The sequence below is a fragment of the Aptenodytes forsteri genome, unplaced genomic scaffold, assembly GCF_000699145.1.
Source record: "Aptenodytes forsteri isolate BGI_AS27 unplaced genomic scaffold, ASM69914v1 Scaffold153, whole genome shotgun sequence".
In the NCBI taxonomy this organism is placed as follows: domain Eukaryota; kingdom Metazoa; phylum Chordata; class Aves; order Sphenisciformes; family Spheniscidae; genus Aptenodytes; species Aptenodytes forsteri.
This window is the reverse complement of record NW_008796178.1, coordinates 2,114,325-2,130,255: the sequence shown is the minus strand read 5'-3', so window position 1 is coordinate 2,130,255 and position 15,931 is coordinate 2,114,325. Positions and strand designations below refer to the sequence as shown.

General features: G+C 45.1%; 1 protein-coding gene across 1 annotated transcript in view; it reads left to right on the top strand.

The window, feature by feature from the left end:
- The window catches only part of CACNG4 (calcium voltage-gated channel auxiliary subunit gamma 4), a 40,866-nt gene extending 24,935 nt beyond the window's left edge, over window positions 1-15,931 (top strand). The window contains exons 2-4 of the mRNA XM_009287734.1: window positions 9,246-9,329; window positions 14,429-14,569; window positions 15,393-15,931. Coding sequence (XP_009286009.1) covers window positions 9,246-9,329; window positions 14,429-14,569; window positions 15,393-15,931 — 764 coding nt within the window. The remainder of the gene's footprint in view (window positions 1-9,245; window positions 9,330-14,428; window positions 14,570-15,392) is intronic.

Sequence of the window (15,931 nt, the reverse complement as noted above, 5' to 3'; positions counted from 1 at the left end):
AAGTGAGTTAACAACCCCATGACAACTAGAAATGTTGACAGTCTCTTGGGACTGAGCCAGGCATGGGAACGCTTGCCGTGGCAGGGCTAACTTAGCTCTGACTTGAAAATGTTCCTCAAGCAGCATCACCAACACTGGCCCAAAAAAATCATGTCATACCCAGGTTGAGGAATTGCCCCTGTTTCCCTGTGCAGATGATTTACAAAATGCAAACTGAACATCAGGGCTGGAAGTATGTCAGTGTTTCTTCCTAGAAAACACAGAGTCATTCCTTCAATAAGCTCCATAAAAAGGAGCAACAAAAAAGACTAAAATAAGCCACAGAACCCCCCTGAAATTTCCCCCGCTTTGCCCTCCAAGCAGCAGCACAAGGGGACATGGTTAATAAGGAGCAAACTGCAAATGGTAGTAGGAAGACCGTCAGCAGTGCCCGGAGGGGCTACCGGGGATGCCTGAGCAGTGGTGGTGGAATAACACAGCACGCTATTTTATCTGCTGTTTGGCTAAGGAAAGACAGCTGGGAAAGGGATAGGAGCATTGCTGAATAACCTCAATCATGACTTCTGTGGCCAAAATGCTGGTTTATGAGAGGAACATTCGAAGAAAATAGAAATTAAGTATCTCAAAACAATATGTAACATACAATCAACTCATCTACTTTGCTGCTGTCCTACATTTCCCTGATACTATTGGTATTCACTGTGGTAGCACAAGGACACTTAGTACTTTTGGCAGCAGTTTTGCAATGACTGGAGAGAATTCAAAGGACAGCAGCCAGACACTGTGATGTGTTTTATTAGCTCCCAGATGTGCAGGTGAGGTGAATCTTCGGAAATGAGTTTCGCTGCCACGGATTTTTCTAACATCGCTCAAGGTCTCAAGAAAAACCTTATAATGAAATAAAAGGCTGTCGTAGAATTTTAAAGTCGTCTTTGGCAAAGCGTCTTGTCTGCATCCGTTCATTTCTTACACAGAAATACAAATGCACAACATCTTTGATGATATTTGCCCAGCTGAAAACAGAAGGTCGGCTGCTGAGGCTGTATATACCCACGTGAATTAAAACCGAGTGGGCCTCTGTAGGCGTTTCCCTGGATGCCTTCTGGTGCAGGTGATCCAGAATCTGGAGATGCTTTACCAGGCTTTACAAAATAGTGTTCAGGTGTTACGTCCTGGATTACAGCATGCCAAAATAATATTGCTCAAAGAGTAAAATGGTTCAAGCTAGAACTAGAAGTCACCACTCAACAGCAGACAACTTCACCACCTAAGCGAGATACGTCTTCTCCGATGTGGCTAACTTCTTCGGGCAACGGTGAGCATCCCCCGGTATCTGGAGGAGTTCAGCTAAGGTACCACATCTGGGCCACGGGAAACTCAAGAGTGTTAGAAGAGAAAAGGGCGACATGAAGGTCAAACTGCCCAAGCGGGAACCTCGCTGGTCGCTATTTATGGCTGTGAAATTGGCACCCAGATCAGTGGAGATAGTTCTTCTGCAATGCGGAGCATGAGCTCCACTACAGTTTGAGACCACTGTAGAAAAAAGCAATGCAAGGAACAGAGCAACCCAGCCTTCGTTCTGCGGGGATATGGTGAAAGGAGCTGTGAGCTGCCTCTGCTTCCAACAGAGAGGTTTTTGTAGAGGAGCACCAAGGAGGGGCTGCAGACGGCAAAAGGCAATCGGATCAGACACTGCCACAGTGCAGGCAAGTTGGGGAAAGCAGATTATAATACCCTGGAGTAAATACTTGACAATGGTGGTATAAGACAGTCTCTTCTCTCATAGAAAGTCTATGATAAATACAGGAGGGAGCATTAACTACTATACGAAAGTAAGAGAAGAAGTGGAGTGAGGTTAATGGTGGGACTGAGCATGTCAAATGACAAGATAAACTGAGACCTGTTCCTAGAGAAAACGTGCTTTTGCCAGACTTGAGGGGAATGGCGAGCGCTAAGAATAAAGGCCAGGGTGAGAGCGGAGCGCGATCCCCTGCCAACACCAGCTCATTTGCAAGTGCGTGGGCAGAAGCAGCTGCGAGCTGCTCGGTGCGCGTCTCCTCCAGCGCCGCTGCCACCAGGGCGGTCTGAGCCCTTGCGAGGTGCTAAACACACCGGGAAGGTGTTTTGCATTTAAAAACATTACAGAGGAGCAAGATGGAGCAGGCAGCAAAAGCGACCGGTAGTTATTCACGTGGCACTGAGGGGACGGTGAAAAGCTCTGAGCAGCGGAGGGTCTGTAGGCAGCTGAGGGGGAGGACTGGAAAAGGGGGAAATTCATGTCACAGAAGAAGATAAGAAAATAAGAGAATCGAGGAGGAGTTTTGCTTTGCCCACCAGACAATTGAAAATAGATCAAAAGAAGAACCCAAAGGGTTTGTTAGAGCTGACAGCTCCTAAGGAAGAAAGTGTGGCAAATTTCATACATTTGAACATTTTTAAATCATTTTCTTTTTGCCCAGGAAACAAAGGAGAAGACCAGATTCTGGTATCGCTGTTACTGGATGAGACAGATTTGAGTCCACTGCACTGAAATCAGAATCTGGCCCTGAAGTGGGCAGTTCAGCTCCCCTCAGTGAGAAACAAGTGAATTCTGAGTTACGGGGTGAAAGACAGAGAAAGAAGGAAAGGACTTTTAGGAGGAAAAATAGAAAATTATTGTTTCACTGTCTCAACACCTGTAGAGAAACATGGTTAAGATTCAGGATAATTTCCTTTTAAAGACTCAGCTGAGCTGAATTTGCTTTAGTCTGACCATGACATGCACGGACAGCTAGTCCTGGTCAGCTGGTTTATGGTACCGTGCTAGCCCACAGTTATGGGAATAGACTTCTAATCTTTTTAGATCCTAAGCTTTTTCTGAAAACAAGACCTACCCTGGCAAAAGTATAACAATAACCCCAGGTACTAGCAGCATTATTCATCAAATTCACCTTCAGGATGAAACAAAAATACGAACTGTCACATGGACAAACATTTCCCGGACTGGCAGGACTCGGGGGGTGTCAGACAGCATCCGTCTCAAAAACAACCTATGCTTTGAAGTTTCCAGCTTCATGAGGCTCTCACAACAGCCAAACTTTTCTCAAAGGCAGACACCCAATAAATGTGCATTTAACCTCCCGAGGCTTCTTTCTCTGCTGGCTCCATCCTCCATGGCGATGAAGGAGGCGTTACAGCAGCAATGTGGGGTAGCAAATTCACATGGGGTGTGTTTTGCACACGACCTGCATCAATACTTCATGATTTCTTTTATAATTACAGCATTAAACGTTCTCTGGCAGAGGCTCACAGGATCTGTGCTTGTTCAAGTAACTTAAGGACAGGCCTGTGAAATTCTCAGCAAACAGCAGGAGACAAATAATCGAACTCGGGACAATTTAACATAGAAAGTGCCAAGTTACAGGAAAATATCTAATGCTGTTCCTTGTGGCCTGAGTGGAGAGCTCAGGACCATAATAGTCCCTGTTTGACCATCAGCACCACAAAGCAGGTTTTGAAAGTAAAAGGAGGTGCACCACCCATTCCTCTTTTCAAGGGTTATTTTATGGCGAGAGAAATGAAGAGAAAAGCAAGTTAACTCAGCAGCTGCATTCGCTGTTGTGTGTCAATCCAGTGAGACAGGGGAGTCGTACTGGTGGAAAATCAAAGAAACGAACACAGTGCACACATAGACTCCGTGCTACAAATTTTGCGGAGAGGAACATTTTTTGGCATGTCTGATCTACTTTGCTCACTATTGCTCAAATCACGCGGCAAATGATTTCAGAACATGTCAGCAGAGAAATCTTCCTCAGGAAAAAAAATATATAACTGTTTCTCTTCTCCCCTGGCAGAGGCCAGTGCTGACACACTCTCACCATAAATAGAGGTTCTCCACTGTTGTCCAAGGGAAGTGCAAAGCCATGCCATTAAGGACACCCAGTCCCACACTGGCGTGCTTGGGTGGACGCTGTGTTCAGGCAACTTCTGTTACAACAGCCCTACTCTGCATGTCACGCTTTTCTTTCTTCTTGTCTGTGATGTTGTCTGTCAGTCAGCCTTCTCTGTGCTGATATATTAAGAAAAAATGTCATTTAAACGTTCAGATATTCAAGTGTTGCAGTAAATCAGGCTAACGTTTGGCTCTGGAACTGAAGCTCAGCATTTAATCAGAGAATAGATGCAACAAGCAGAACCACCAGGCCAAATTTCCCATGGTTCCTTACTGATTGCCTTATTTTTAATATACAGTCAGCTCCTTGCGACTTGTATTCCCTGTATCTGCAAGCACGTGCTGTCAAATGATCTTGAAAATCATTTCCTTCCACATCTTCAGACCATCCCAGAAGACCCGCATTTACCAGAAAGAAATCAGCTGGTTAGTGGGATTTTAGGCTGGACAATTATGGGGTCCATTTACCTGCCTGCAGATAATTGCTGTAGCCACGCGACCGCTTCTGCAGCTGACATTCAAAGCACTCGTTCCATCAGTATAACCCCCCTCAGGAGAAAACCCTGCTTCACTCTATTAATAGTGTGCATGTGTGCGCACTAAGTATCTGTAGCTGCTGAAGAGCTACAAGAATGTGGCGTGTTGGCAGGGGAGAGTCTGATCCAAGGAGGTTGCAAATGTCTGGTGTCCCATGAGAAAACAAGAAAGGCTTCTCAACCAAGTCCCAAAGCCGATGTTTTACTGCATAGTCTCACCAACGAGGGCGGGCGAGAGGGCTGGAAGATGAAATAGTTAATCGAGCAATAGCTCTGCAGAAGCTGTTGGTGGAGAAGGAGGCAGCAGCTCAACCCATCTATCCTCATGTGTCTCCCACTGCTCTCAGATATCGCCTCCCTTAAGCTCGTGCCCAGAGCAAGGAGACGAAAATTGCTATGGACAGAATTACCCCGCAGACAAGGTCCTCTGCTGCAAAGCTGCTAGCGTCTTGCATGGTGGAGACCTCTTTTAAATGACAACAGAACACTAATGTTATGGAAAGATCTTGTTGTATATAGTTTTCAGGATTAGGGGGTAGGAGAAAACAGAAGTACAGCCTGCCTTGACAAATATTGTCAGACATTTAAGTGCTCTATCTTCCAGTGCTGATTTGTGCAAACACTTCCAGGGCATCAGAGAATGTTGTCATTGATAAATACTAACCACGGGAAACGGCTGTTTCAAAGACCTGGCTGATGGTATGGCCAACAACAACGTGATCATGTAATGCATGGCCACAGACAAAGTTAATAAGCATTTGCATCCTACAGCATTAACCATCGCTCTCAGTCATCAAAAAATAAAACCCCAGTGAACAATTCTGCAATGGTACAGGCAAGATTATTAAAGGATTATTTGAGAAAGAGCAAGGAGAAGGTAGTATGTCATCAGAATTTGGGATCACTACTTTGTTTTACTGTTGAAAACTCTATGTACTTTGAGATCTCAAACCCCAAAACAAAGCTTAAACTTCACTTAGGCACTACAATTCCCTCCCTTATCGCATTATCTGAGTACATCACACTCTAATTATAGTTATCTGAACAACACTTAGAGAGACTGGGAAGCGCTAACCTCGTCGGAGAAGCCCTTGAACACAGAGTAAAACCAAGTCAGAAACAACTTTTAGTTTTTAAATGCCAGCTAAGTACGCTGCAACCAGTGGGAAAAAAATGTTCTTACACCATCAGCAACACTTCAGAAAATTTGCCTCTTCATTATCATTAACCCAGATCCTGAAGTCCTGGCTCAAAACTCAGAACAAAGTTGTTATTATTATGAGGAAAAAATGCATTATAATATTTGTGTTTCTAAAAGCATCATTTAAAACATATCAGTAATCATTCAAAGAAAGGAGTAATACTTACAGCATCTCAGTGGGATATTACATCTTACTCTCAAGAGGTATCCAGAAGTGCTTCTCAATATTTTAGTATCTGTTAGGCAGTGATTGCAGTTTATTTATCTCTCTCTAGTGGGTACAGAAGTAGAAGTTAAATATTCCATCTTCCTCTCCAAAGCGTGTAAGGGACTGTATCCTCACACTCAAGAAAAGAAAGAGATCTCTCTGCCACGTCACATCCTGGTGTGGAAAACAGCCCGTGTGTGCCCTACGGAGCGTGGACCAGCGGCCACGTTTGTCTACACATTTCTTCAAGGCATCCTCTGTGAAGCCTTTGAGAAGAGCTTCAAGGAGTTCAGGCCTTGTGCAGATGCTGTAGAATAGCTGTTACTGAATTTAATTGAGGTGTTTCTTTTTCTGCCACCTCTTCTGTTTCATGGCTTTTATTCTTTTGCATTGCTTTACGTGCTAGGGCACGGAGCCAGGTATTTCATCAAATCTCAGTTCTGTTTTGGTTTTATTTTTTTGTGTTTAAGTATAAGTCAGACTCTGCTGTTGTGCTTTTAAAGCTGACCACTGCTTCAGTAGCTTCCACCCACCTAGTTTTAATTTTTCCCAAATCTGAGTTTCAAAGTCCATCATTATGAAAAAAGGTAGTTACATTTCCTAGCAAAATTTTGTTTCTGATACTCTGTTTTAAATTAAAAGATTTAATTCTGATTAAAAGAGCCCTCGATACCCTGTAGGTCACCAGAGTTCTTGATAGCAACTTCAAGCCTCATTGAGAGTTTAATAGGCTGCTGCTGAGTTATATGACACCTGTTAAGTTTATGGAAAAAATTTATCCAGTCTGCTGCTGTTACTAGCTATCAAATACCAGAGACGCTAGAGAGGACCCTGAACCAATATCTATGATCTGAACTACAGCAAAAATATTGGGAAGAATATTTTGGATTCCCAGGCTTTGATACAGGTCCAAATTTCAGTCTCATTTGCTATTTCTATAAAAAGTTGGCCAGAATGACCAATCTCAGTATTCCTAAAAACCGGAAACAGAAAGGAACTCTCTCTAGCTAGTCTAGAATTTTCTGTTGGGGGCTAATTATCCTCTTTTTTCACCTCTGCCAGACTTGCTAATACTCTTTCATGTGAAAGGCTCCAGACAGAAGCACCAGGAAATGAAGGTCTCCAACCATAAAAGAGGAAAAGCTCAGACACTGCTAACACCAACCCATCCTGTCCTGCTGATGCATTTCAGTCCTGCAGTGGAAGGGATGGCTTCATGGCCTCCGTGTAGGAGAAAGTTCTGCTGAGGGGCCCATTTCGTTCAGAAGTTTAATAACGTAAGGCCACTTTACAGAGACCAAAACCCTCCATCAATCCATCAGTGCTGCAAACACAAGAGGCTTGGGGAACATTTCAGTCTTGCAGACTTCTTGTCTCTTCACTGACTTTCTGGAAGTGGGACATTCATTTGGGCTGTCGCCCACGTCCATGCTCTGTGAACATGCAAGTTCACAAAGCAGCCTTCGGTGGACAGAGCTCTCTCCTTCATGCACCTGCCTGCTTGCACGGACGTTGTGGGAACCCAGTTACCTGTGATACTTCTGCTTTTGTATCAGCTCTGGATAAATTCAACCAACTACCTTAAAAGTTATTGGAGAAGTACATACAGACTGAGGCATGGCCTCACCTATACACACACAAGCACAGAGTCATTGAAAAGCCTATTTCCGTAGGAAATTAGGGTGAGAAGATTATTTAGATTTTTTTCTTAATGAATAAGAGAGGCTAAAAATCATACTCTGAATGTATTTCCTCTAAATTGGCACACCATAATGAAGAGACTCAAAGAAATGACCTTCCAGTCTCAGAGGCCCTGTTATGCTGGGAGTGATTTAGTTTCATTGCGTGAACTGCCGTAAAAACAAGCACTGGCATCTTTAAAAATCTGAATTTTGGATTGCCTTACTGGAGGGCCACCAGGAGCAACAAACCAGCTGATGGCAAACAGAGGGATGCATGGGCAAACATGCTTAGCAGGAGCAGTCCCAGCTGAAGTGCTCCCGTCCCCCTGGCAGGCAGGACAGGTGTGTCACTTCCAGATGTGACGTGAGCCACTTACTTCTTGTTCACAGCCTTTGAAGTGCTGTGCAGAGAAAGCCTGAGCCATTACCGCAATTAGAGTAGATACATCATTTACTGGAAGAATTAAATGCACTGTAGTAGCAAACCTGCAGTTGACGCTCACAGGGTGCAATTGAAATCCTCCGGATTAGTAATTCTTTTGAGATATTTGTAATCATTGGTAATAGGTAGTGAAATAAATCCACATTTATATCCTACAGACTGCAGCTGTGCTTCTGTTAAAGTAGTATTAAGTGATGGTTTTTAAATCCTTCTGCCAGCTCAAGCTGTAAGCACCGAAACTCCTGTGCGGAGGATAACTCATCCTGGGTGATATATGTTCCTGAGCACGAAAGCGCTGGTTAATGGATAATGAAAGCACCAAGGCAGAATCACACCCGGGGCTTCGCTCCTGCAGTAAGCTCTCTGGGGAGAGGTCCCCGTGCAGCTCGCTGTGCAACAGCGGTCTCAGCTACCCGACTGCAGCTAAGACTGGATGTCGCTTTGGATAACCGTGATAGAAAAGAATACAAAATACTAATGTAAAGCTTTACCCGGATGGACAAAGTGCTGAACCTCATCTTGTTCAGTCGAGCGAGGGGTTCATCCAGCCAACTCTGGTGTTGTTCCTTCAGGTATCAGGAGTGCACACTCGCGCCCTGACTTACTGCACGGGCTCCCAGTTAACTAAACAAATATGCCATTAAAAGCTGAACCAGCCTTGAGGGGGACATCTGGGTTTAAATTGCAGCAGGAAGAGATTTATAGACTTGCTTTCCAAGCCTAGAGAGTAAGTGAAGAGGCCTCAGACAGTTCAACATTTACCAGCTCTGATAAGGGAAACCAGCACTTCACTGGGGACGAGACAGGAGGGGTGATGGGCGCTAGGTGGGCACTCAGCTTTGCTGTGGAGCCCCAGCCATGGGGCAGGGACCCAGAGTGACAGTCACTCTAGGAACAAAAAGAAGCTTTGCAAACTCGGTATGCTTGTAAGATAAGCACGGCGCTGATAAAGTAAAGCACAGAGAGATTAAAAAACTCAAGAGAACAATATTAGTGGCAGACTGAAGAAAAGAGCCCAGGAATCCTGGCTCTCCCTTCCTTCAGCTAGGCTTCAGCCCAATCTGCCCAAAACTCGTGACCTTAGAGATGGTTTCCTGATGGCATAAAAAAAAATCAGTGACCAACCCTACAGGAGAATAATTTACTTATACAGCCTGGGAGGAAAAGGAAATAGAGCAGAGCTGGCAGAAGTGCATTTACCTGGTTCTATTCCTTATGTGTTATGTTTGCTTTGTTTTCATTTAGGAATCTACAAAGGACATTGCTTCCGAATCAACCACTTCCCTGAAGACAACGACTATGACCATGACAGCTCAGAATACCTTCTCCGTAAGTGAAAAGTAATACCTAACACACAGGATCTGACACGGCCAGGGAGGCTTTCCTGGGTTTCTCTTCCGTAGAGTGCAACCCAAGTCTTATTCATTGCAAGAGACTGGCCCAAACTGGGTGGCACAGAGCAGTGGTGACACGTGTCCTGTTCACGCTGCAGCTGACGCAACCATGACCCTTGGGGATGCCCATTTCAAGGGTTTCCTTCAGCCAGAGGAACGCTCGTGATTGTGGTGCCCATTCTCTAAACATTATGTGGAAAATTTTCAAATGGAAACTACAGCTATCATTCCCAGATTGGCGAGGATATTTTACAGAGGGAATATTTATCTGATTAGTGTATCAAAACAGGTTTGAGGAGTGGGTTCCAGCCCATTAGGAAGCTGTTCCTAATGCTCAAACCCAACCCTTATGCAAGCCTTGTCCTTTGCAGCTGCTGAGCCACCTCCCCCTGCAGTGAAATTACTGCATTGTAGGAAGGAAGCTGAAATTTCTGCAGCTAACAGCGAAATCTCAGCATGAGCATGGACTGTGGCTTCCGTGCATGGACAGCTAGCCATCGCTGCTCTGTGCTGGTGTGTAATCCACCACAGAAGTAATTTCATCCCCCAACCTGGTGCTTGAAATAAGGGCAATCATTTCATCTCCTCCATTCGCTCAGCTGATAGGAAGTCTTGGAACCCGAGTGTGAAACTTCATGAATCCTGCAAAGTTTGAGTTAGATTTCCCCTTCCCAGGAGGACGCCTTGCCTAGTCGTTCCTTTTGAACAAAAGAGCTGACCAGCCAAGCTGAAAGCAATGCCCTTTACCAGAGAAAGAAACTGCAGTTCACAAGGTGTTGGGAAAGCTTCAGGGAGCAATGGATGACGCTGCTGGCTGATACACCCGGCAAGGCAAAACACTCCTCAATTACACTGCTATTAATTACCTGAAACACCACTTAGAGAACCACTCTGCCCTTCTGCTCGCTTCTGGGAAACAACTTCTGGTTGCTAAGACAAGAAGAAAGAATAAAAGTCTCTGAAAAGTATGCTTTACCAGAAAACCCAGACTTTTTTCATCCTTACTCTTGTCAATTTAGATCAGCCATAGTGCTTGGGTGACATGATCTCAGTGCTCAGGCGGACTAGCAGAGTGTGAGCACAGCTGCATTGATCTTTCATACAAAGCCTTGGAACCAACGTTAAATTGATGCCAAGTCAGCCTTAGGAAACACCATTAGTAAAAGGACTGTAAAGGAAAGAGGAATTAAGTAGCATCTTGATAAAAGTGCATTATGCCTTCTTTATTTGGAGAAAAGGGAGAACTGGGAAAAACAGTCTACAGCTCCGCAGTAAGAGATGAGATTGGCAAACTGTTTGTAAGTGTACTTGTGACGGGTGTTCCTAAAAGCTGTTTTCCAAAGCGACTAAGTACAGACCTCAAAAACAAGTTGGTTCAACCTTCTGTCTTCTGCAAGATCAGGCTTCGGCTGCTCCCCCCTGCGGAGGAGAGCTCATCCTCACGTAGCCTGCACAGATAACAGGACTCCTCTGCTTTAACTTTTGTAAGAAAAACTGCAGCTCCGCTTAAAATGTGTATGGTTGATTTAGAGATTACTGAAAGGTTATGTATCTAAATCCAGAAGAGATGAGCTCATACGTAGTTGTAATAGGAACCTAATCATTGTCTAACCAGACACAGACAAGAGGACATTTGCATCCTGCTTGAAAGGAGACGTGAGACCTTCCGTCCCCCATTTTTGCCCTCTGTGCAACACCTTTGCAATCTGCTGTCTCCTTATCATTCACCGTGCTTTGTAGCCATTTCTTGGCACAAGTCTCTTGGAGGGCCACGTTGAGGGTAACAAAGGCACCAACGCTTTGTGCATCTTGTGCTCCTGAAAGAGCAGCATGAGGAGTCTCACCCTGCTCCACAGTCACCAATCTAATACAGGCTTCAGATAAATGTAAACATCATGGTGCTAGCAGTGTCAAGCCCTGGTACAAAACCCTATTGAAATCAGTGAAAAAATGACTGATTTTAGGAGACTTTGGTCTGGGGTGTGGGTAGGAGCAGGAGTTTGGATTTTGCCCTTTGGCATTCAGGCCGCTCCCTGCAAAACCAAGGAAACGAGCCACAGTGACAACTAACGTGCAAAGGAGCTCAAACAAGACCCCTCCTATTCAACCTCCCCTGTGACAACACACGCCAACCTGTGTGTCTAAAAAAATCCCCTTCACATGTCTGTGCAGAGCCCCAGCAAGTGCCAGAGGTATCGCTGCCGTGCACAGAAAGCCCATGCAGTCCCCGGGGCTGCTGCTTGCATCGCCCAACCACAACATGTGTGCTCCAGCTTCCCTCCTCTCCCGCATTTCTGCAGGCACACAGAAACCAAGCTGCTCCGATTCTGCATTGCACGAAGCACATGCACCTCTCCCTTTGCAGAAGAGGGGATTTCAGCCGTACTCATCCTCACGGCATGTGTGAGGATGTCAGGGCTCTGCTGCAGTGCAGAAGTGCAGCCATGAGGAGGGGGACTGGGGACCCCATTTCAGGGGCATGTCTACACTTTCATGCACCTCTTCCCCGCATGCTATAGCATCCTCTTTTTAAAGCCATTTGCTTGGCTCCTGCCTTTCAGAGGAGAATAAAAGCACGAGCGGAGCACCAGGGCTCGCAGCCCCGTGGGGAGGAGCAGCACGGCGCGCTGCGGTGCTTCACCGAAGGAGGTGTCACAACGCATAGCAGTGCAGAACAGCCAATGCAAACAGACAAGATGGTAAACAAGAAAAAAAAAGCAGGGGAGAAAGCAAAAACCAGATTGCCTTAATGTTTTTTGATGTGCTGTCATTTTATTAGCAGTATCGGGAGACATATGTAAATTCTACGTGGTACCTATGAGCTTCCTTTTAAATTTCAGAGCTAAAAGTACACATTGTAGGAAAAAATATACTGTAGAGTTTTACAGGAAGAGAACACTGTGTGTTTTGTTTCTCTTCACATTAATTACCTGCTATAGAAAAATTATCTCTGGAGATTATTGCTACAAGTAGAACAACTCACCCCCTATATTTGACATGTTGGGCAAGTTCCTTCTGATGATACCACTGGAGCATTTTAGGAAAGCTCTTTGATTTAATTGAAATCATTATAAACAGCATGAACGTAAAACATAGAAAACAACAACCAGAAAGGGTGGGCCACAGTAGATTTTAAGCCCAGGCTGCCTCTTGTCAGGACACTAACAGACAGACAGTGATTTGGGGTGCCTTCGTGTCCAGCAGCGCAGAGCCTGACATTGAATATTTTTCTAATAATTGACTCTAAAAAACTGACCCAAAAGTCAAAGCCCTGTTACCTCGTACCAGACACGCGGGGATACACCCAGGACAACAGAACGGGCTCTCAGCACTCAACAGGCTTTGATTAGAGACCTTACACCCTCATTACTGGGGTTTGCCAATTATTGCAAGACACTGTCGGAATAGTAATGCATCCGACTGAATTGGGTTTAGATCTGGTTAGAAAATGCCCCGTCTGTAAAGGACACGTGCAGCGATGTTGCCAGTTCTGGTAGGAGACGGACTTTTCTCGCTGTTGCAGATCGATATAGGCATAAGCTTCCCAGGCAGGGACTGTCTTTTTTGTTTTATGTTTGCACCATCCTAATGAGGGCTGGACCCGTTTACTGGGGCTCTCGGGGGCTTTGCAGCGCACACAAAAGCAATGCTGCTGTTAAACGCCCAGCCCTGTCCCTCCTGCAGTCAGTGGGAGTTTTGCCACCAGTTACCAGGGGAATCGTTAAGAAGCAATTCACAAAATTGGGAACGCCACGGCCATCAACAGTAAAATGAGAAAGCATCAGCTGTAACATCTGGCCGTTTCTCCTCGGGAAACGGGTGCCGCTCGCTGTGCGTGTCATCCAGGAAGATGACACCCGGGAGAGACCGCATCGCTAATGGCACCGCATCAGCAGATTGGTCCAGATGGCGGTTTTTCTCCTCTCCATGCACTCAGCCCTGGGGGTCCCCGGGTCCTCCCGGTACGCTGTGGGGTTTCCACCCCTCTGTGACAGCGGCCTCTGACCCCCACCCACCTTGGGCGTCCCCACGCCCCGGCACCCACTCACCCTGCCGGGACTCCCCTCCGCGCCTTTGCCTTTCCATGGCCCCCAGCTTTGGGGCAGTCCTGTTTTCCACAGCAGTATTCAGCGCCTTATCTCCCCTTCTTCAAAAAAATCCTCTCTCTATAACAATATAACTTAGTTCCTCGCTCTGCCTTTCAGGAACGCCTGCCAGGTTTTACCCCTTTGGTTTTTAGAATACAGACTTCCTTTTCTTGTGCCTGTTTATTTTTTCTCAGCCCTTTTGTTCCCTCCCTGCCGCTTCCCTTTCGATTGCTGCTTAGTCTTGTAGTGACCCGACTTTGAAAGCCGGCTCGAAGTGGTGTTTTAATTTTTTTTTTCAGGGATTTTATAGCCCATGCTGGTGAATGGACTGAAGCATACAGAATTTTAAATGACTCTACTAAGCTGTCAGGAAACTAAACACAAACATCTGAGACACACTTGTTAAAATTTCTTCCTTAGAAATCTGAAAGGTTTCACTGTCCTTAATATTCAACGAAAGAAAAAGGGGTTATTAGCTGTGCTCGCTGGCAACATGAATGCTGCAGACTTCAAGAGCTGTAATTTGCTCACCTTGCGCATGTATCAAGGAACAGATCCGTCTGCTCAAGCCATCCCCAAACGTTGTAGGCTTCATAGCCAGCTCATGAATTTTTCACTGCCGCTCCCTGCGTGACGCTGGGTCTTACTGCCACTTACCTTAGGCTTTGCCAGCAATGTTCTGTAGGCGGTGGCATCAGATGACGGTGATAATGCTGAACTTTCTAGAGGAAGCTCAAAAGATTTAAGCTACTCAGTTGAGCGTCTGTGCCACACTGACCACCTACGCATGGCCTCGCCTCCCAAAAATGCGCCCAGAAATGCAGAATCAGTGATAATTCCAGCAAAAGCCAGGGGTTTTGAGACTTTGTGATCTCCACACTTGCACCCGAGGAGGCATCTGAAATGATTACTGTCTGTCTTGGTTTTCTACCTATCTCCCCTCCAGGCATTGTCCGTGCCTCCAGTGTGTTCCCCATCCTAAGCACAATATTGCTGTTGCTGGGAGGACTCTGTGTCGGAGCAGGAAGGATTTACAACAGCAAAAACAACATTATTCTCAGCGCTGGGATTCTCTTTGTTGCAGCAGGTATGCTCTCCTTAAATTGAGTCCTTAAGAAGTGCTGCCTTTTTAAACTGAAAAGGACTGTGGAAAAGCTTGTTGGCCGTTCTCTCCCTGTACCCCTTTCCTGGATCAAGGGCACTAGCAACATCACACTAGGCAAAAGACAAAAATAGGTTTTTGAAGCTCTACAATAAGTATATTCTAGAAAAGCTTTTAGTTTTCCTGAAACAGGAAGCTAAAGTCAGTAACAAGCAGGTTTTAAACTATTTAAAATGTATTAAACATTAGGTGAATCAGACGTCTCTTACATCCAGTGCCTTTTCTTTTATATAATGGCAGAAAAAACTCACCTATGATAGGTGAGCCCGTTTTTCACACTAGAAACATCTGAGAGTCAGCCACATTATTAATAGCTTTCCCTGAAGCTCGGATTAAGCATGCTGCATTTAGATGAAAATTCAGCAAGGTGGAAGAGAACTTATCTTGATGAAGGTGAACAAGCCATAGCCCTGAGCTCACAATGTATTTTTATTATTATTCTGAATGTTAGAATCCCACTAACAATATTAGTGAGCTCCCATATGCTACTTCTTTCCCACCGTGGCAATGAAGAGATGGGAACAAATCCTGCTGAATATTTTGGGATCCATGCGAGCATATGTGGCCCAGATGTATCTATTCTTCGCTTTTCAAGAATAAATGAAATCTTGAGATAAATGAAAGAGTAAATAAATGTAGCAAAATTTCCTGGTCATAATCTTTGAACCATTCAGGTCCAGAAAGTAACATGGCTTGATTTTTATCTTCCCAGCCCCATAACCACCAATTTATGTTTTTCTCTCTCTAGGACTAAGTAATATCATAGGGATCATTGTCTACATATCAAGCAATGCAGGTGACCCAAGTGACAAGCGAGATGAGGACAAAAAGAACCATTACAACTATGGCTGGTCTTTTTATTTTGGAGCCTTGTCTTTCATTGTGGCCGAAACCATAGGTGTTCTGGCTGTGAACATTTATATTGAGAAGAACAAAGAGCTGAGGTTTAAGACCAAGAGAGAATTCCTTAAGACTTCTTCCAGTTCTCCTTATGCCAGGATGCCAAGTTATAGGTACAGGAGGCGGAGGTCCAGATCCAGTTCTCGATCTACAGAGCCTTCTCCATCTAGAGACATTTCTCCAGTTGGCATGAAGATAGCAAGCACCATTCCCATGAACGAAATTTCCATGTACACTCTTTCCAGAGAGCCTTTGAAGGTTACAACGGCTGCCAGCTACAACGCAGACCAAGAAGCCAGTTTTCTGCAGGTTCACAACTTCCTTCAGAAGGAATTTAAGGAAGGACTCCATGTCAACATGGTCAACAGGAGAACGACACCTGTTTGA